The 22,300-nt window shown below is 41.0% G+C and overlaps 1 protein-coding gene across 4 annotated transcripts in view; it reads right to left on the bottom strand.

Annotated features, from left to right (window-relative positions):
* The window catches only part of pip5k1ca (phosphatidylinositol-4-phosphate 5-kinase, type I, gamma a), a 121,550-nt gene extending 100,888 nt beyond the window's left edge, over nt 1-20,662 (bottom strand). For 2 of the 4 annotated variants that reach the window (XM_034180311.1, XM_034180312.1), the window contains exons 1-2: nt 20,329-20,657; nt 11,358-11,360 (exon numbers count right to left, since the gene is read on the bottom strand). In XM_034180311.1, the coding sequence (XP_034036202.1) occupies nt 11,358-11,360; nt 20,329-20,461 (136 nt within the window). In that variant the 5' untranslated portion in view covers nt 20,462-20,657. Of the gene's footprint in view, nt 1-11,357; nt 11,361-20,328 lie in introns of all 4 variants that reach the window. The other 2 variants (XM_034180309.1, XM_034180310.1) reach the window with 2 other exon arrangements.
* Nucleotides 20,663-22,300: the final 1,638 nt, after the last annotated feature.

Here is a 22,300-nt window from a genome sequence, read left to right as displayed (position 1 = left end):
ATATATACATATATATATACATATATATATATACATATATATATACATATATATATACATATATATATACATATATATATATATATATATATATATATAATGTAGACACTCAATCAGTGAGATTTTAAATAAATCTGACTTGAACTGGCAGTCTGAACAAAGCATTAGAGCTTCAAAACAGCTCTTCAGAAAATCTGTGTCATGTTACAGAAGGTTTGTCCAGTCTATATTCACACTATGGTTTTTTCCCGCATAATGGCTGTGTTTAGCGCATTAGCATGGCAAATGTGTGTGTATGCTACACGCCCTGGAGTAGGATTGAATAACAGCACCCTTTTCTCTGGGCAAAGCTAAAGACAGCTCAGTCCTCTAGTCAAAATGGCACAAGGGCTCAAACTCTTACGCAATTTCAGTTTTCATTACTGACCTCCCGGAACTGAGGCTGACCGATCCTAGCTGATCCTTAAATTGCAATGAAAGCTGCAAAACAAAAGAAAGCCATCTTTTTAGGGAGCCATGAGAAGAGAACAAGAGTCATGTGACTGGTTTTGATAATGTTAGTCAAAAAACAATATGAGTATTTTCTGCTTTGCTTTCCATCTCTGTAAAATGTTTTTTTTTTTTAGATATTGGTCGACTGGTCAGATTTCTTTTACATTTTCTATTTTTTCCACATTGTTTTGCAAACAAATTTTACAGTTCAAGCAGTTACGAAAATATATGTTGGTGGATATAAAATACAAATAACCAGCATGCTGTGCAATCTGGCTCCAGTTCCTGTGCAAGTACTACTGCAGACAACAGTATCTTCTGCCCGAAGGGCCTCAACAGAAGGTAATTTGCGTCATCAACAGAAGCAATACAGGTGCAGGACCATAGCATGGATCTCTGCTGCTCACTTTGTCCTCACAACTGCACAAAATCCTGCAGCACAAGATTAAGGTTTCCTTTAAAATTGTTGCCAAAATGTGATAGAAGACTGCATTATGTCACCTAACTGTCACCTAAGTTCACAGTGCACTTCTGGATGTCCTCTGCCATCATCTATCATCATGTTTTGTGGTGTCATATTTTCTAGCACATGGCCTTTAGACACAGCAAAGTCACACAACACAGTACACCTCTGCAGGCTGCCATCTAAATGGAGAGCACAGATGAACTGGCTACACTGATGTGTCCAGCAGCCTCAAGTTAGCTATTCAGCTCGCTCATTTATGATTCGACATACTGAAGAATCCATCTGTCATGGACAGTGTGACACGGTCCTGACACGGCATTCAAAGAGAAATTATTTCCTTTGCAAACCGCAATGAACACATACAGGAAACATTACAGGAACCCCATTCTCTTTTAATTTTTGTGAAATACAATTTAGCTTATAACAGCTTGCAGCTTCTGATCTGACTGTGTAGAAAATGAGCTTCTTCTCCAGCCTGCCTGAAGCACAGAAATACAGCAAGGCATCAGTACGGCAGGTTGGGGGGGAGCAAAAGAATAAAATGTTTTTCCCCTACAGCGCAATAATCACACACTAAAGGGATTTAAGAGCTAAAAGTTAGCTATTTTATGTGGGACAAATACAAAGTACATCACACGAGACAAGAGGACAAAGGCTTATGTGCAAATTGCTTGATACTTGTTGTGAAAGTGTAGGAACACGGACCCACAACAAGGGGCGTAAAATGAACGGGCAATGGATAAGCCAAACAGTAACAATTTAATGTTGTGAAGTGCACAACGGAATACAGACAAATACAGTTTTGGTAGTACAGACAATTATATGGTGAGTGACGTGTGGGCAGGCTTGAGGATAGGAGACGTCCGTCCAGAACCGAGCCAGATCCCACACGGCCTTCACCGCCAATGGACCTGAAGAACACCGGAGCCGCCAAGTCCTGGATCCCCAGGTGGCCACCGTCTCCAGCTGTCAGACCTGGTACTGCTGGCAGAGAACAGAAACAGTATAGATGAGTGTGAGTTCGCGCACTCAGTAATTCCACAGTCTGTGTTCCTTTGGGAGGGAGAACCTCCACCTCCAATAACACACTCGTGCAGCTCCTGTTTAACCACTTATCTGGTTGGGGTGTGAGGCAAAGCCGTTGCTATTCACACCAAACGCCAATCCAGCAGACAAGGAAATACCACAGGAAAACGGCTGCAAAAGAGATCAGACTATGACTCAGTTTAGATTCCGCAGAGAAATTACCTCTAAGGTAGCTGATTTCTCGGCGAGGAGGTGGAGTTGCAGTCCGGCCTTTATGGTGATGGTGATGAGTTACATGAGTGACAGCTGGTGCTGATGATAAGTGACAGCTGTCACTCCCAGTGCCTCCGACACCCTCTCGTGCTTGAAGCCCGCACTTCAAGCAGGGCGCCATCTGGTGGTGGTGGGCCAGCAGTACCTCCTCTTCAGCGGCCCACACAACACTTGCTTGAAATGTTTGTGCAATGAGTGCATTTGATTTACTAAGAAAGCAGAAGAAACTCATTCCAGATCCAGAAACTGGGATAATTTTCTATGAGCAATCTGTAAGTGCCGGATAAAGGCACAGTTCAATCAGAAAACTTACCAAATGTAAGGGCCCCTTCACACATAGTACAAATAAGTACAACTCAGGGCAACTCACGGCCGAACAGCTCGTATGAGCAAAACACGAAAACATCGAGCCGATGGGCAGGCATGAACAATGCCGCTGCGACGCTTTGTGCACGTGGGAACACAGTGCAATGTCGTTACACATCGCACAGCTGCTGTGAATAAAAAATAAATAAAAAATACATGCTGTGTCGGTTTTGTGCACGCGGGAACACAGTGAAAAGAAAAAATACATGCCACCCAAGGGATTCGAACCTGCACTTTCCAAAAGCTCTGATTGTCAGTCAGAAACTCTACCACTGAGCTACCATCGCTGTAAAAGGTGCAGGAAAATGCCTGATATCAAGAAGGACGTGGACGTATTTAAAAAATAAATAAATAAAACCACACCATATAATCACCATATTTTACTGAATCCCTCTTATCAAACAGACAATACAAATATGATCCGTCTGTTCCTCTGTAGATGACCCATGGTCACAGACGTACAGGTATGAAATGACATAAATGAGAAGCAGGGCCCTCTTATCATGTCCACATCTGCTGGCGGCATGTCCAGCCGGCCCCGTGCGTGTGTCCTGCCCAACACGCGTGTCTTGTGGACGGCGTGCTATCATGTGGAACAGAGCTCACGCAGGTGGCATGCGCCCGCTCACTGCAGCCCATTGCAACAGTGATATATGTTTTTATGTATGTCCACGTCAGGCCTGGGCGATTTAGCCTAAAAATAAAATCTCCAATTTTTTCAGAAAAAATTCGACTTTTGATTTTTTTCCAATTATTTTTCCTACTTTTTTTTTAAAGAAAGCATTTAGTACAAATGACAGAGATAACTCAAAACAAGTTTTGCTTTTATTTTATCAAAAATGTAACAAAGGTAACCCCTACTTACTTCCTGGAATTGAAGCTCCAACTCTTCTTTTGATTTAAAAAAGACACTTGGGTAAATGATTCCATTAGAGTAAGCTGCTTTTTAGCGGGAGTTTGCACTCTTGTTCCCCTTGTAAAATGTGGCATTTCTCCCACGCTGCTGGATGCCTTTGTCTTACATGCTGGAACAAGTTTAATATGCGGCTGCATTTTGTTGCAATGGGCTTTAGACAAACCTTGCAGCGTGCAGCCACTTGTTCCACGTCTGTCGCAGCAATCCCAAACCACTAACGAAACTAGCTCTTCATTAGTGGTTGGCCATGTTTGTTATTCTGTGAAGGAAACGGGACGGGGAGGGGGTAGCTACGGAAGGTCCTGGGGACAAAAATCTGCACCACAGCAAGAGAAGAAAAAAATAGAATTTTTTTATTTTTTAAATCGTCCGCAACAAAAAACTCAAATTAATCGATAAAATTGATATATTGTCCAGGCCTAGTACACGTGATGACAGCAAGCAGACACGCACATCACAGTGGACAGTTGTTAGTTCATGTCCATCCAAACACGGTACGTGTTTCCCAGCCGTGTTGTCCAGAGCCACAGATCTCTACAGCCGCTCCTGTCGGCGGCCACACCCCCAGTCAGTTCAGTGCACACACTATGGTGTCACTGTGTCTGTTTGCAAAGTCACACTCATGGGGGAACTTAAACAAATTTCACATCCAGCTCGACAGTGATTGTCTGCAGACTGTTTTCATGTTAATAGTGCGAATGGCCACACATTTTCTAAGTGCCATGCAAGCAGTGTTAGATGTTCGTGCGTGTCACCTGGAATTTGGCCAATACCTGCCACAAGAGAGTTTAATGGGCTCGCACAGCGCACACTCTGTCTTTCAGCCACTGGTGTGCACAAACAGTTGTAGCAACAGGTGTATGAGGAGTTAGAGGCAGCTACGAATTTACATGTGTTGCATACGATTCCTGCTTCATGCGCAATTTGACCAAATTCACACTATGTGTGAAGGGTCCCTAATCAAAACATAGCTGTTGTTGACTTCCGGTTGGCTGCAGATGGAGTAGGTGTGAAGTTCTCTCGTTCCCGCTACTTTTTAGGGATGCACTGATCCACAATTTTTCACTTCCGATCCAATCCCAATACCTAAATTCAGATATCTGCTGATACCAATACTTTTCCAATCCGATACCAGAGCTCTGTTTGCTTTAATATTATTATTATCATTATTGTTGATTTTAGATGAGGATTTTCTTTAAAAGGAGACCTGAAAGTTCAGCTACAATTTGCTAGAAGGTACATCTAAGACGAAAGCCTAGATTCGATGTTTTGGTAAAAGAATTAAGTACTTTTATTTTTTATAGACTTTTATAGCCTTATTTTTATAGACTTAAAAAGAAAATACAGCACTGTCTGTCTGTCTGTCTGTCTCTCCTCAATTTTCAATTTCAATGGAGCTTTATTGATATGGGAGACATACAAGTATGTATGTTTGTATGTATGTATGAGCGTATGTTTACATTGTCAAAGCAAGTGTTACAGAGTAGGGCTGAAACGATTAGTCGAGTAATTTGAATAATTCGATTACAAAAAATGTTCGAGGCAAATTCTGTGCCTCGAAGCTTCATTTAACATTGTAGTACATATGCCAGACCTGTGTGTGGCGCTGTAATGTCCCCAGAAAAACAAACAGAAGAAGACTAGAAGCGCTAATCAAATTAGCACAAAAGCTACAGCTTTCCAACACGACAAACAGAGGAAAATAAAGCCTTTTATGAAAAAGACGGTCCAAGCTGATCATCTGAAATAGCTTACTGTGCTTTTAAAGCAAAGCAATGTATTTGTTTTTTAAAAAACACAGTTTCGTCCGCTGGCCGGCTGCTGCCTCTCTCTGCCCGGTGTGAGCGGTTCAGCACTGCCCTCACACAGCTCCATCCCGGCCACAGACAGGCTCTGGAAGAAGTCCGCTCTTTCTTCTGTGTGACTCGCTTTTTAATTTTCGCTTTTTTGGGCAACACACAACGCTCACAAACACAGGAACTCAAATAAAATAATAACAATAATAAGCCAGTAACTGCGAGGCTGCATGTTCAACCTCCAGCTAAAAATGAAATGCATTGGCTGAATCGCAGAGAGTGTTAAAAGAAATTCATGTAGGGACCCAGTCCACCACCTTAATAAATAAATAAAAATCGTTAAATTTTACAAGCTGGGGAGAACAAAAAACAGAAAGCCACAACCCATTGCCATTTCAGCAAAATGTCAAGACTTTGGCCCGTCTTTGGCTGAGCTCCTGACACTAGGAAAGATCCAAAACTTGTAAAGATGTGAAAAAATAAATAATTGCCCAGGAAAACAGAAAGGGATACACTAAATTTGACAATCTCCGTGATGACGCAGTGACATTGTGCTATTACTTAGGGACAGCCCTGGACGGTTAATGTTTTAAAACGCAAAAATACTTTTTATCAGATTACTTGATTAATCGCCAGAATACTCGATTACTAAAATAATCGATAGCTGCAGCCCTATTACAGAGTAAAAATTAAGTCCTCTGTCTCTGTCTGGCTGTCTCTCTCCTTTTCTCTCTCACGCTTTCTCTCTCTCTCTCTCTCTCTCTCTCTCTCTCTCTCTCTCTCGTTTGCTTTCGCACTCCCTCTGTCTCTCTCTTTTTCTTTCTCTCTCACTGTGTTTGTGCTGCACAAACTTTGGTGTATCATTACGACGCTCACACGCAGGATTTTAATGGAGACTTTTTCCCTTTCAGCGGACAGAATCTCTGTTCAGCTCCTCCTCGGCTGCATGCTGAGCTGGCTTTTCATAGTGTTTTACAGCCTCAGAACAATGAAGCAGCTAACTTTTTAGCACACATTTTCAGTAACAATTCAGTTCATTTTTCAGAAAATCCATGCTCAAAGTACAGACAATTTGAATCCGAGAGCCGGGCAGAAATTTGCCACTAACCGCAGCTAGAACACTGCGGAAGAGAGCTCTCTCAAACAGCCCAGCTTCAGAAAAACTCCCCCTCCCCTCCTCCCGCTCAGCAGTAAACAAGCAGAGAGCAAACAACAGCAGTTAAGAGGATTCACAGTGGCTCTTCTCCGGTATCGGAAAATGTTGGTATCAGAACCCAATACGGTTCCGGGATTGGATCGGTCCCATCCCTACTACTTTTTTCTATTCTCTGTCAAAAACCCCTCTTTTTTTGTCTTCAAAGCCCATCTATTTTTTTTCTCTTTAATATGAACTAAAATAATATGAACAGACAACTTCAATGGCCACATGATACAGGGTCTTCCGCAAATTACATAACTGGTGGTCATTTGAAATGAGTAGCTGGCAGTAAACAAATTTAGGGGAGTCCATGGAGAGTCCATGGGGATACACCCCCCCATTAAAATTTTGAAGACAAAAATTGCAGTACTTTTGGCTTCTGGTGCATTTTGGGGCAGCACTGTGGCTTAGCGGTTCACACTGCTGCCTCACAGGGAGAAGGCCCTGGGATTGCTTTCTGCCTTGTGTTTTTTGTGTAGAGTTTGCATGTTCTCCCCATGTGGCATGAGTGTTCAGATGCTACGGGTACCTCCCACTTCCAAAGATATGCAGGTTAGGTGAATTGGAAACTTTAAATGGACCATGAGTGTGAATGTCTTATACCGCATTCACACTGGACGGCACGCGACGCCACAAATTTGCGTCCCTCGCCTGGCGATGAACATGCCACCATCACCCGGTGTGTCGCTCTGCTTGAGCCGCGTTCACACTGCCAACACCACAAATTCATCATTTGTGACAGGAGCTGCGTCTGGATGACGGCTGCTTTCAGCGGTACTTCCACCTCTCCAGGACCCAGTTTGAGGACCTCCTGTCCCGCGCACACGTGAACAAAGAAAAAAAAAAACTGGCTGCTGCTGCAGTTCCTCGCTCTCCCCTCAAACTCTGTCATAATTGTATTATAAACCAGTCACCATTTGTTTTATTATACATCTGTGTAGTTAATAAAATTATCTTCATGGACGATTCGTTCACGCGCGCACATGTGAACTAAGAAAAAAAACTGGCTGCTGCTGCAGCTCATCGCTCTCCCCTCAAACTCTGTCATAATTGTGTTAAATAAAGGACAAAAAGGGACATAAGTCCTGCTCACAGGCTGATTGCCAGAGACAGGACATGTCCACATCAAGTATAAACTCCAGACATCTCCACGTCACTACATATCCAGTCCCTGATTGGTCATTGCGGCGCGACAAGACGAAAAAGTTCAGATTGTTCAACTTGGGGAAGAGGGCGATGCGACGTGATGCAACGCGATATTGCACCACAAACACACCAATCACTCAAAATCGCTTTACTCACGCCGCTTTATTTGCGTCCATCATTTATTTGCATTGCGTGGCTTGGACTTGTGTGGTGCCACAGCATGTCCTTCCATAGGGATTACATGGCAACCTCTTGCTGCCGTCGCTCGTGTGGCGTCCGGTGTGAGCGCAGCATTAGTCTGTCAATATGTCATCTGTAAGCATGTAGGTTGCAATGTCAATTTGGGATAGGGTAAAGGCAAATAAAAGGTGAAAATGTGCAAAAGAAAATACTAATACAACACACATTAAGCATTAAAAAGCTGGGTTACACACCATACACTATAATTCATGAATCCATTTAAATAAAATTCATATAAGGACATTGTGATATGTATTGAGCATCAGATCAATGATACGATGTACAATGATACGTATCATATTGAGTTTTGTGAAATGATAGAGTCCTAACTCGGAGGAATCAAGAGGCCAACACACAGGACAAACATTCATGCAAACAAGCAACAAAGAGTGTCTAATTCCACAATGAGTGGGGAAGGGAACCACAGTTAAATGGGAATACTTTGTAAAACTCTTAATATTTATGCAGGATATTCTCAAATGTGGAAGTGACACTTACTGAGCCTCTGTGCTGCCCTAATGCAGTCAGGTAAGTAACTTTGGTGCAGTGGCATGATTTTGTCATTTTACTTCTGTGCACATCACAATGGTAATTAAATAAAACAATCAAGATGAAACTGTAGTGTAGACTGACATCTTTAAGTCAAAGGGACTAAATATTGCATAAACCATTTAGGAATTACATCCATTTTTATACACTGTCCCTACATTTTCAGAGGCCATATCTAATTGGACAAACTAAGAGAATTCTAAATATAAGGACTACATTGTTACTTTTCCAGCTAGTTTTCTTTAGAAGAGTTAGGCAATGGATACATGAACATTTTGAAGTCACTGAATATGTCTTGGGCTTCATTTACAGTAGGCAGTTCTCAAAAATTGAGTGAGTGTGCAAAGAGACCGTGCAAAGCCACCGAGACACTCAGGCAACTCTGAAAGAGTCATATGTGTCTGTGCCTGTGACTGGAAAATCTGTTACATCACCACTTATACAGATTCATGGTGGGATGACACAGAACAGAACTGTCTTAAAAAGAGGATGTGAAATTTCAAGTATAGTTTGCCAGAAAGCACATGGGAAACTCGAGTCTAGATTCAATCAGATTTCTTTTATTAAAATCCTTTTCAGTTAAAAAGTGTGCCAATGTGCAAGTGCAAATAACTCTGATACCTTCCCAGAATGGTAAGACCTCAATACTGGTAATACGTATGCAGCGTCTGTTTAGTACAAACTTGGAAAACAATGTGTTTTATTACTGATGGAAGCCCAGTGCCTAAAATCTCATAATTTAGCTGATGTCACATGAGGTAGAATGGCTGCAGACCCAGCAGTTGGCCCCGGAATGTTAGTTTAGTGGAAAATAGTCTCTATTAACTCAGTGTGAGATGGTTAGCTCGACACCTTCAGGTATTTATTATGAAATAAAAATGGTTCATGCAGTCAGAACAGTAACTTTTTAAATTAGAAAAAGCACAGGTTTTATTTCCCCTCTGAAGGAAGCAAGATCAGTATGACACTGTGGCCATGAGAGTGTAAAATTGAACACCAGCCGGTGCACATGCAGGGCTGCAAAATTCACCAAAACAGAAGGAAATTGAGCATAAACTCTTCTGTTCCATATGTCTGTCTCCTCTATTGACTGGTCATTGTTTCTTTTTTATTGATCTCTTGAGGTGTCATGCAGGGCGGGGGGGTGGGGGTTGCAAGTTCAAGCACCATGAGCAGCCAACAAAACACTCTTACCTTAGTGTGATTTATGCTTAAAATAGCAATTCGGCTCTCATATAAAATATCAGCAGCTCAAAAGACACCACCTAAGTGCGTCATCATCCACATTAAGTAACATGACGTCACACTGCACAGCAGAGGGCTAAAACTTTACACATGCTTTGCTAAATGACCAGTGAAATTCCTAGTGGCATGCTGGGTTACATAGAACAAAAGTAGAAGAAGGCAAATTCACTTTAGTATGTCCATCCATGAGGGGTGTCATGGATTACAAAACCCACTTTTCAGATTAGATACAGGTTTTAAGTCACAGATAGGATCATTTTTCACAGCAAAAAAAAAAAAAAAAAGACAAAAGTACTTTGCTTTCCATTCTCAGGCATGACAATGACAAATCCTGAAATATCCTGAAAGTTGGCGGGGGGGTCTGGGGCCTTATTTTGGAATGCTATGGCCTCAGGAAAAACAAACAAACAAAAAAAACAGTTTACAGCCAGTTTTCTTCAGACCAGTCAGAGGATGGATACATGAAAGTTTAAAAGTCACTGAATATGTCTTGGATATAATTTACTGATCATTAAGAAATAGAAACATGACAATAAATCTGTCTCAAAAAGTAAGTGACCATAAAAGACTGGAGAAACTGGGCATTATGCAACCTTTGTCCAGTGCATCACCAGTCACAGCTCAGCCTGTCATAACAAATTTTGCTGGATGATATACTGCTTTGTGAAATATCACAATTCACAATAAACAATATTATCATCAATGTCATTTTAAGACCATTTTATGGCATTAATAGAATAATGATAATATAGCATAAAAATACAAGCAAATCCAATTAAAAAAAACATTTAATTCTCAAGAAAATTCAACACTGGAATTAAAATGTGAAAAATAAATAAAAATATTCAAAATCAGTCATTCATATTTCCAGTGGGTGGTATGGGTTAATGGCCCCTAAGTGTCTTATCCAACGGGTCCTTCTCAGACAAAAACTGGCCCACGTAAAGCAGAATAAAACAAAATTAATAATTCAAGATTTATCATGTTTTTAATCTATAGCAAGAGCCACAACATGAGCCAATTTAAGTTATACTTAAAGCTATAAAGCCACCCAAATTTCACTGAACTGACAAAATGTAGTTTCTATTGAAATCCAAGCATTATAATATTAGTTTATTTTGGAAACATCTTGTAAAATTACACTTAATTTTAATTAGGGGAACATATTTATCTGGGGGGAATTCCACAACGAATATTTTATTTACATTTTAACGCCGTCTGCAGGAGGGCATGCATGTATGCATGCATGAGACTTGGAAAAGACTGGAAGTTACCTTTAATCTTGGTTGTTGTGTACACAATGACATCTGTGAAATCTCTTGTAAATCACTTCAAATGTGTTATCAAGTTACAAAAACAGAGTTTTTAGTTTTAGAAGTGTTTATTTATCGCTAGCTTTTACACAATATATGAGAAACATGTTGGATTTATACGGAAACAGCGGTTTCTGAGTGTTTTCTGCCATGTCGGATTAGCAGCCAGGGAGAGACCAGCCAGTGATGTCATAGTGCCTCTCTCCTCTAATTGGCTGTCACCATGTCCTTCCCAGAATTGCTCACACAAGTCTGGGGAAGCCCCCATGTGATCTAAACAGAGATTCCAAATGGATGTCGATAACTGACTGGAACTGAAGACCCGCTGGACCATCTTTTCTCTTCGTGTGAAACAGTACAAAGCTTTTGGTTTGACCTTCAACATTAAAGGTAACTTCCAGTCTTTTCCAAATCTCATGCATGCATACATGCATGCCCTCCTGCATTAAAAAGTAAATAAAATATTCGTTATGGAATTTCCCCCAGATTCTTCCAAACTTTTTGGACGGAATAATTTAGTTGCTTCACTTCAGCTAGTTGGTTGGCTGTTGTTGATGCATGCTGTCCAGAGCACATCCCACACACAACGAAGGCAAAGTGGGCTGGCCCCACCTCCTACAGACAGCAGGAGACAGGAGTGACAGAAGCAGTGCGATGCGCCAAAATGTTGGTGACTTATGTAAACCAACACGCATGTAGAGTGCAATATACGTTATATGTTTGGGGTTGGTAAGGGGTAAACTTACTTGTGTGAAATGCCTTGAGGCAGCTTTGTTGTAATTTGGTGCTATATAAACTAAATAAATTATTTTAAATATATCGAGACCAACAAAAACATTATGTTCATCTTGATATATTGAATAAGTCAATATAGTAATTACTAGCTAGGGATGGGCACTGATAAGATTTTAATGATACCGATACCATTATCGATTCCGCTTATCAATCCGATTCCATATCGATACCTCCTGTGAATTTTCTGTGTACTAAAAGCAGGCTTTACAGGTTTTCTATGTCAACAACATTTTATTGAGTCTTAAAGTAAATAAATACGAAATTGGTCACTGGAACCTTGATCTCTGGACATAAATAAACTCTACATGGTGGATCCTTGATCTCTGGACATAAATAGAAATAAACAAACTCTGTAGTTTTTGTCAAAAGCATTTCCTTTCAGACATTAATGGCATGATTGTCTCTCCATTGAGCTGAGCTCAGCTGGATGCTGGAGTCTGAAGGTCTGCAGCCATACAGTCTTGGGCTGCTGCACGTCTGCGCAGGACATCTCATTTTGGGAGGAAAAAAAATTTTGATCAACTGCAGTTTATTGCTTGTATTACAATGTTTGGAAAGAGGTGTCATTTGATTTAAACAGCGATTTACTTTGAAGTTATAAATTCCGAACGGACTCGACTCAGCAGAGAGCGGCACAGCGTTTGGAGCAACGGAACAGAGGACGATTCTCATTTCTTTCTTGCAACAAGACAGTTAGTCCAGTTAGTCACTTTAATCTGCACAAAAGTGACTCATGATTGACATATTTTAATGGCTTTGAGAGGGGTTAGGAAGTGAAGTTCCCGCTTCTGAAAAGGAGCAAAACAATGAACCAACGAAGAACAAAGTTTCTATAATGAGTTGGAATGGCACGTGAGAATGTTTTTAGAACCTTAGACCGAATGTTTTTAGAACCTTAGACCTCAACAGTTTTTAGAAGAAGACCTCAGCTTTTTATTTCCTATTAATTATATATTTTTTAATGTTAATTTACTGTCTTAATGTATTTCTAAATTGTTTAGGTTGTTGTTACCATATACAGACTATCATTATTATTATTAACTGTATTATTATTAATTGATTTTATTATTACTTGTATTTTGTCATTTGATTTCTAAATGGACCACAATAGAAATAAGTGTTTTCATTTTCTTGTGTCATCCATGTATAATTACATTATGTACTTACATTGAACTTACTAAACAAACAGGGCCACACACACACACACACACACACACACACTTTTAATATATAGATGATTTATTGCTTTATCACCCCCTGCTGGATTGGTGTAGAAGTCCAGAATGTAATTATCAACATCCATTGTTCAGTGTTGTTAGCCTGTAGCTTCTCCAAAAAATATTAATTCTATCAACTTTCTATTTTTGCAGCGTTCATCCTTGACTCAAAAAACATAAGCATATGAAACGACAAATGTCAGCTTTCCCCAGTTTTTCTGTGATCGAAACCATACACACGCATGCACACAGAGGCCACTTGGGTATTATAATACAGAATTGTGACAAGCCTTATCACAGCGTCATATTGGAGTGAAACAAAGAAAGATGTTCATACAAGAAAATGAATCAAATCCAGGCTTGAGTCTCCCATGTGCCTTCTGGGAAACTATAACTGAAATTTCACATCTACATTTTTAAGAAAACCTGATCAGCATCAAATTTGGACTAATCTGGGATGCTCTTATGTGGGTTTTCACATACACATACACAATGACACATACACTCAACAAAAATATAAACGCAACACTTTTGATTTTGCTCCCATTTTGTATGAGATGAACTTAAAGATCTAGAACTTTTTCCACATACACAATATCACCATTTCCCTCAAATATTGTTCACAAACCAGTCTAAATCTGTGATAGTGAGCACTTCTCCTTTGCTGAGATAATCCATCCCACCTCACAGGTGTGCCATATCAAGATGCTGATTAGACACCATGATTAGTGCACAGGTGTGCCTTAGACTGCCCACAATAAAAGGCCACTTTGAAAGGTGCAGTTTTATCACACAGTACAATGCCACAGATGTCGCAAGATTTGAGGGAGTGTGCAATTGGCATGCTGACAGCAGGAATGTCAACCAGAGCTGTTGCTCGTGTATTGAATGTTCATTTCTCTACCATAAGCCGTCTCCAAAGGCGTTTCAGAGAATTTGGCAGTACATCCAACCAGCTTCACAACCGCAGACCACGTGTAACCACACCAGCCCAGGACCTCCACATCCAGCATGTTCACCTCCAAGATCGTCTGAGACCAGCCACTCGGACAGCTGCTGAAACAATCGGTTTGCATAACCAAAGAATTTCTGCACAAACTGTCAGAAACCGTCTCAGGGAAGCTCATCTGCATGCTCGTCGTCCTCATCGGGGTCTCGACCTGACTCCAGTTCGTCGTCGTAACCGACTTCAGTGGGCAAATGCTCACATTTGCTGGCGTTTGGCACGTTGGAGAGGTGTTCTCTTCATGGATGAATCCCGGTTCACAACGTTCAGGGCAGATGGCAGACAGCGTGTGTGGCGGCGTGTGGGTGAGCAGTTTTCTGATGTCAATGTTGTGGATCGAGTGGCCCATGGTGGCGGTGGGGTTATGGTATGGGCAGGCGTCTGTTATGGACGAAGAACACAGGTGCATTTTATTGATGGCATTTTGAATGCACAGAGATACCGTGACGAGATCCTGAGGCCCATTGTTGTGCCATCCAAGAACATCACCTCATGTTGCAGCAGGATAATGGACGGCCCCATGTTGCAAGGATCTGTACACATTTCTTGGACGTTGAAAATGTCCCAGTTCTTGCATGGCCTGCATACATTCACCAGACATGTCACCCATTGAGCATGTTTGGGATGCTCTGGACCGGTGTATACGACAGCGTGTACCAGTTCCTGCCAATATCCAGCAACTTCGCACAGCCATTGAAGAGGAGTGGACCAATATTCCACAGGCCACAATTGACAACCTGATCCACTCTATGCAAAGGAGATGTGTTGCACTGAATGAGGCAAATGGTGGTCACACCAGATACTGACTGGTATCCCCCCCCAATAAAACAAAACTGCACCTTTCAGAGTGGCCTTTTATTGTGGACAGTCTAAGGCACACCTGTGCACTAATCATGGTGTCTAATCAGCATCTTGATATGGCACACCTGTGAGGTGGGATGGATTATCTCAGCAAAGGAGAAGTGCTCACGATCACAGATTTAGACTGGTTTGTGAACAATATTTGAGGGAAATGGTGATATTGTGTATGTGGAAAAAGTTTTAGATCTTTGAGTTCATCTCATACAAAATGGGAGCAAAACCAAAAGTGTTGCGTTTATATTTTTGTTGAGTGTATGTCAGAGATGTCCACTGAGGAATCTGCCATCAAAACTGGAGAAGAGGAACTTTGCAAGTTTGAAAACAACATCCTGCTGTAAGGGATTCATCAAAGCAACTCTAATTTTTAATAACAGAAAAAGACGAAATAAAGGTTCTAAACCTGATAATGATGCAGTGGAATCAAAAAATAAAAAATAAATACATGAGTGCTACCAATGCCTTGTCAACCAAGGGTTGTACCATTACTAAAGAAATCAAGTAAGAAAAAGATTTGAAAAAAATCTCAATCCTAAAGGGCCTTTCACATTGAATACGTCAGGCCAATCCGTCAACGCTTCCCAATCCGTCGGATGAGTTTCCAACGCATCTGACGCATCCGACGCGTGACGTCAGACGCGTCAGTTTGGAAGCGGCAAGGGGGCGGAGATTGCTACGTCACACTCTGGCTGTTTCCACAACCTGAAAAAAGTTCAGCGATCGCCATCTTGAATTTGGGTCGCCTGAACCACAAAAAAGCTTTAAAAAACAGCAGAACGATTCTCCCATCACCCTGCTGGAAGAAGCTTTTTTTCAGCTACTTTTCCGAGTGACACCAACCGAGGGAAGACTGACGACTTGGTGGGACATCGATCGAACCGCGACAGCGGGCCGACCTGCACGAAGAAGCCGGCCTTCAGGCATTATCACTGGGCAGACGAGGCAGGCAGCCGGGGTGATGGAGCAAACCCACTCAGTCCGAAATCTCCCACCTTTTGGATACGAGGTCTGTCCATAAAGTATCGTACCTTTTTTTTTTTTTTTTTAACTATATGGATTTGATTCATATGTTTTCACGTCAGACAAGCTTGAACCCTCGTGCGCATGCGTGAGTTTTTCCACGCCTGTCGGTGACGTCATTCGCCTGTGAGCACGCCTTGTGGAAGGAGTGGTCCCGCCCCGTCGCCGGATTTTCATTGTCTGGAAATGGTGGAATGATTTGGGGTTTTTTTCCATCAGAATTTTTTCAGAAGCTGTTAGAGACTGGCACCTGGAAACCATTCGAAAAATTTATCTGGCTTTCAGTGAAAATTTTACGGGCTTCACAGAGAATAAGGTCTGTTAGTACAGCTTTAAGGACGGCCCACAATGGCGCTCGGCGCGCCGCGCTCCGAGCTGCGACGACAGGCACGAACCACCGGATTATTTCTAAACGGATGGCTGTGTGGAGCTGGGACCGTCGTGTGCACTTTCAGACATGCCCAGCTCTCCACAATTTCTCTTATAACTCACTCGACTGGTAAGCATTGAAAGCCGAGATAGGCATATCCCAACTTGTCCTCTGACACGCCGAAATGGAGGCGTTCTTTGTCTCGCTCGAACAGCGAATCGGTCATGACGCACAAAGCCTCCGCACGGCTTTCCACGAGAAAATCTCTTGTTAAATGTGAAATCTGCCGGAAAATGGTTGATGTCCAGCTCTTGTGATAACCAGAGAAAGTGCACACGATGGTCCCAGCTCCACACAGCCATCCGTTTAGAAATAATCCGGTGGTTCGTGCCTGTCGTCGCGGCTCGGAGCGCGGCGTGCCGAGCGCCATTGTGGGCCGTCCTTAAAGCTGTACTAACAGTCCTTATTCTCTGTGAAGCCTGTAAAATTTTCACCGAAAGCCAGATAAATTTTTCGAATGGTTTCCAGGTGCCAGTCTCTAACAGCTTCTGAAAAAATTCTGATGGAAAAAAAACCCAAATCATTCCGCCATTTCCAGACAATGAAAATCTGACGACGGGGCGGGACCACTCCTTCCACAAGGCGTGCTCACAGCCGAATGACGTCACCAACAGGCGTGGAAAAACTCACGCATGCGTACGAGGGTTCAAGCATGTCTGACGTGAAAACACATGAATGAAATCCATATAGTTTAAAAAAAATAAATAAAAAGGTACGATACTTTATGGACAGACCTCGTATATGCGAAGTCCCAGTTTGCCCAACGGAGTTTAGTTCTGCAGCTTTATCGAGGTGAGAATAATATAAAAATAAAACGTGACGTTTACTGAACTGCTTTGAAGGTTTAATGATCGGCTAACGTTAGCATAGCCTTTTAGCACAGTTGATCTGAGTGAACGCTTTAATTTGTAAATGGTTCAGTCTTTTTCATTTTTACCAAATAAAGCTACAACTTTTTTCAGACACCACAAAAGCTCAACTTTAAATAACTTATTTTTTTCGAGCGTTTTTTTGCCATCATTTTTTTCCCGTTTTTTTTTTTCCTTTATAGAAACTGTTTAGTGTTTCTTTATATTTAAAGAAATACTTTTATTTGTCCCAATCAGGAACATTTGCTGTGCAGACAACCAAACTTCCATTGATGAGCTGAACACCACGAAGTCCAGTCGAAAGAAAACATCTCTGCTCTTCAAAATAGGACAAAAGTGTCTTCAACAACACCACCAGAGTTCAAAGCTGCAGAAGAGACCTTCATCTGGTCCCGAGAATCCAGCATAACATCACCTGTTTCTAAATAAAAGGCTCTTTCAACAGCAACTATTTTATTATTTTTTAAAAAGCTGTTTCATTTTATATTTTAACAATAAATGAACGGATCATTAAAAATGTCCACGAATCAAAGTCAAAAGACATTTGCTCAAGTAGAAGCTCTCCACTTATTGCGCTCAAATTCATATTTTAGAAATGACTCTGTCCTGATAACATTAAAGGCAATTTCATATTTTGACGAAATTACAAGTTGAAATGACTATATAAAAAAAATTCATCACAAGGTTTATGTCGCAGAAATTCTACTTTATAATCACACTGCAGTCATTGTTAAATTATTTCCTGTTGCATTTATAATAAACATTTGTATTTATTTACAGTGTCTGTTTTTCTGGTTGAAATGAGATGTAAATAATCTACCAGACTTAAAAAAATGTACACATTTCCATGTTATTTTGTCTAAAAATAAATGTCCGAGGTTCCTTATGTTAAACAAGAAATTATCTACTCTGAAATAACAGGTGGTTTTAATTTACAGACGAAATGTTTCTAAACAACCATTTATTGATTTATTTAGCTATTTTAATTACAAGTGTTCTAAACTTTTTTTAACAGTAATCAGAAATTCTGAGGTAACAAACAACAACAAAAAACATTTCCAAGGATTTTTCTTCAGAAAACTGCTCTATAAATGAGCAGTCCTGTGACACGTATGTTTTGTACAGATCAGTGGTTTCTACACCGATCCATTTTGTAGAGATCAGTGGTTTCTGCCACTAGTCTTCCATGTTTTGGCCAGACGCATCGTTCCTATTGGACAACGCGAAGGTACGTCACAGCTCAGAGTGTCGAAAGTTGGATTGGATTGAACTTTGACCGCGTCAGCCTGCCGACAAGCGGCAATGCGTGCTCCCATCAGAAGCATTGGTTTAGCTCAGCTTTTGACGCGACGCTTCCGACGCATCTAAAAAGCAACGCGTCTCATTGAAAATAATGCTTTTTAGACCGATTTTTGATGCATTTGACGCGTCTGACGTATTCAGTGTGAAAGGCCCATAAGGCGATAAATGACTGAAGTGGTAGGGAGTCAAACGAAAGTCTCAATCATGGATGGATGGATGAAAGAATATGTGTCACCAGTGGTTTTGAAGTTTGATACGTTAATTCAAAAGATGTAAATTTTACACTGTTACACTACAATAGCACTGAAAAGGCCAGAATAAATAAATTTTATTGTTAAGCAATATGAATAAAATTGGAATTATATTACAACTCATACTGTTGTATTAAACAGCAGAACCAATGTAATTATGAAGTATATTTTATGTCAGCGTTTCAAACTAAAACTGCTTCATTCATAAAATATATAATCAGTTAGCCTACTGAAAACCCAAGTCTGGATGACTACACACTGCACAAATCCAACGACACATCTGGACCACTTGGAAATTTTGTTTGTACACATGACAAAAGTCAAAATACATGAAAATTGGTGAATGTGGGGAGTTCTCTTAAAAAACCTGTACAAAGATGAGTGATTCTTGCATGAGGTCTGTGGTGTTAAAATTACAAAAAAATGTTAAATTATCCTTTACACTTTATTGACAATAGAGAATTGATTTCATAGTTCAAATAGCCACTATACAAATAATGAATGTTCATGAGTGCAATGGAAATAATATTTCATGAGATGAAAGATGAAATGTTCCATTCAACAAGGTTATGCCTTGTTACTTCAATTAGAGAGTCCCAGGGAATAGTGCAAATGCCTCCAGATGGTTTACGGCATACTGGATTTATTTTTTTGTGCTAGACGAATGAGCACCAGCAATAAGCTCGTTCAAATCATCGTCTGTCACCAAAACAAACTCAGCCACATTTGTTTTTAAATTAAGCGGAGTTGCCGTGTCAAAGGTTGCAAGAGTGCTAGTGTGAACTGTCGATGCTTGATTGCTGCATGCATGCAAACGCAATACGTCATGTTTTTACGTTAAGGTAGTCGCGGTGTGCAGTGGTGCAAAACGTATGGAACCAAAATTGCACATCAAATGGAACAAAATTGCAAGGGGGACAAATGATCAATATCATGTGACATACAAACCACCAATCAAATGACAAGGACCTATTTAGGTGTTATGTAATATGTTATATAAGAGAGATTGTGCATAGATTGTGTGAAACCTGGTCATTCCAGGTGGTATATGTCCAGGTTTCACACAATCTATCGGGGACATAATATGATAGGTATTTAATGGCTTACAGCTGAAGAGGGCGTGTATAAAACACACATTTTAATTTAAAAAAACAGCAAAGATAGTACACTGGGGAGCGACATTGTATTGCACTGAAAGAGTGGTCGGTTTCTCCAAAATCACGTCTCACGTCAAAGCAGGTACACGCAAATAAATAGAGTTTAGCCACGAACCTTTTCACCTCTTTGTGTTCTTGTTATGTTTCTGACTGGTTATTACAATGTTCCTACTTACACGGCTACAGTATGCAGTAACACATGCACGTTTTCCTAACTTTACCTGTTTCCTTCATTTATTCAGCTAAGTTAGCTCCTAGCTTAGCCGAGCAGTTTGTTGTTAGCAGAGATGACTGGAGACTTTCTGGCCATAACACCACAGACACATGGAATAGGTGTAGAAATAATAACACGAGCATGAAAAATGAATAGGGTTTGTTTAGTAAGTGGCAACAGTACCCGTGTCTGCGACGTCCAGCCCGTAGCTAAGTCCAACCATCGTGTAGCCATCATCGGATGCTGCGTCCGCGGACAGCGGGCTGCCGTCCCTGGCCTCCGACAGCCCGGCCGCTCCCTCGGCTGCTGCTTCCATTCAGCCTCCCGGAGGGGAAAAACAATGACAAATCCTCCGAATGAAAGACCCGCAGCAGAAAGGCGGAGGGTGTAGTCTGAGATTTTACAGTTGGTTAAACGGATAAGTATATGATAGTCATCTGTGCGGTGTTTCTTCACGATGACGGCTTCAAGCCACTGGACCACAGGCTGCTGCTGCCGCTGAGACTGTGCTGATGCTTTTATAGTAGAGACGAGCGCCCTCTGTAGGGATCTGAGATACGTGCATCCTCTGTACCTGCTGGATCAGAGAGCAAGAAAAGACGAGAGGGCTCACTCGTGTACTTTTTTCGCTATACTTTGATTTTGTGTCACTGCCCATTATGTGGATTCACTTTGAAGTGTGTGATGATAATAAGATGACTTTTATGTACAATATGTAACTGTATAATCAAAGAAAACTGTAGATTTACCTCCTTTGTGGTATGATCATCCATCAGGTTTTTCACCTATAAATCCTATGATTTGTTGTATGGAGTAAAGACTGACAATCTGATGCCATAGCATCATGGTGTAACTAATATTATTAAAAATGACAACAATGCACGTTGCAAATACGAATGCTTGTTTTCCAGTGGATATTTTATTACTGGCACTGCACCATACATATGTCCGTTCATTTATCCAAGCATTCATTCACTTCAGTTCACTTCAGTTCACTTCAATTCAATTTAATCATATACTGTAGCTGCAAATGACAACATAAAGTACCCCAAGGCATTTTACAAGGGTAAGACTTAATCTGACCAACCACCCTGATCCAGCACATAGGCAACAGGGGTTTCTTTTATGTCTGTGTGTAAGAAACCTCAAGCAGACTAGACTCAAAGGGGTGACCTACTGCTAAGGTCATTCTAACAATTACAAAGATCTAACAAATGCAACAAAGACAATACTGCCCTTTCGTGGGAATTTAGTACAATTAATAATAGTTCCGACAGACATAGTTCCGGTTCTGGTTCTGGCTTAGCTTCAGCTTCAGCTGGCTAGTCAATCATGACAGTGATCTATCGTGAAATTTGTTGTTACAACTGCCGTACAATTTATATGGTATGGCTATCAGTGAGGTAACATCCTGAAGATGGCGTGGCAACATATTTCTTCTCTATTCGTGTCTTAAAAGTGATTTATATTACACTCGCTTGGATGTTGTGAAAGTTGGCTCATTTGAAAATGGCAGGCTGTGGCGCCAAACCAGATAGTGATATGACCTCTGATGTAAACAAATAGGGTTGCCTTGTTGATGAGCTGCTGTGCTTCATGACCATCAAACTGAATTTGTTGCCTACAGACACGATTGTACAGCTGGGCTTGACAACATATGTTGATGAGGAGATCGAGAATTCCAAGAAAAAAATCTGTGTGTGGATGAAAACACTTCCCGTAGGAGAATCAGGAAAGGACCAAAGACAAACAAACAAAACTTAGAAGATATTGTCAAGCTACTTCAAGAGAAGGGTTCAGACGTGCTAGTCTTTGTGGCAAGAGATGATTAAGTTGCCGCCCGTCAGCTTTGACAGCATCGATGTTTCATCACTACTAAAATAAATAAAGCTGAATCAAGATGAAGTTGATATGTTGTAGGCCTGCGTCAGCTAACAAAATAGCACATGTGACGGCTTGAGGAGCGTAGTGGCTGAAGTTGAATCACATGTGAGACACCTAGAACATAATTTATTATATTTGTTCCAGACACCAGTGAAAGTGTTCGATGTCACTTCATCAGCAGGTCCATCTGAAGCTACAGCTGCTCCCTCATCCAGTAGATGGCGTCCGGATGAGGGATCTTATGCACAGCAAGTTGCCCAAGGTTGTGAGG

This window comes from Thalassophryne amazonica, chromosome 10, assembly GCF_902500255.1.
Source record: "Thalassophryne amazonica chromosome 10, fThaAma1.1, whole genome shotgun sequence".
NCBI lineage: Eukaryota > Metazoa > Chordata > Actinopteri > Batrachoidiformes > Batrachoididae > Thalassophryne > Thalassophryne amazonica.
Note: the sequence above shows the minus strand (reverse complement) of the source record. Positions and strands in the feature narration are given on the sequence as shown.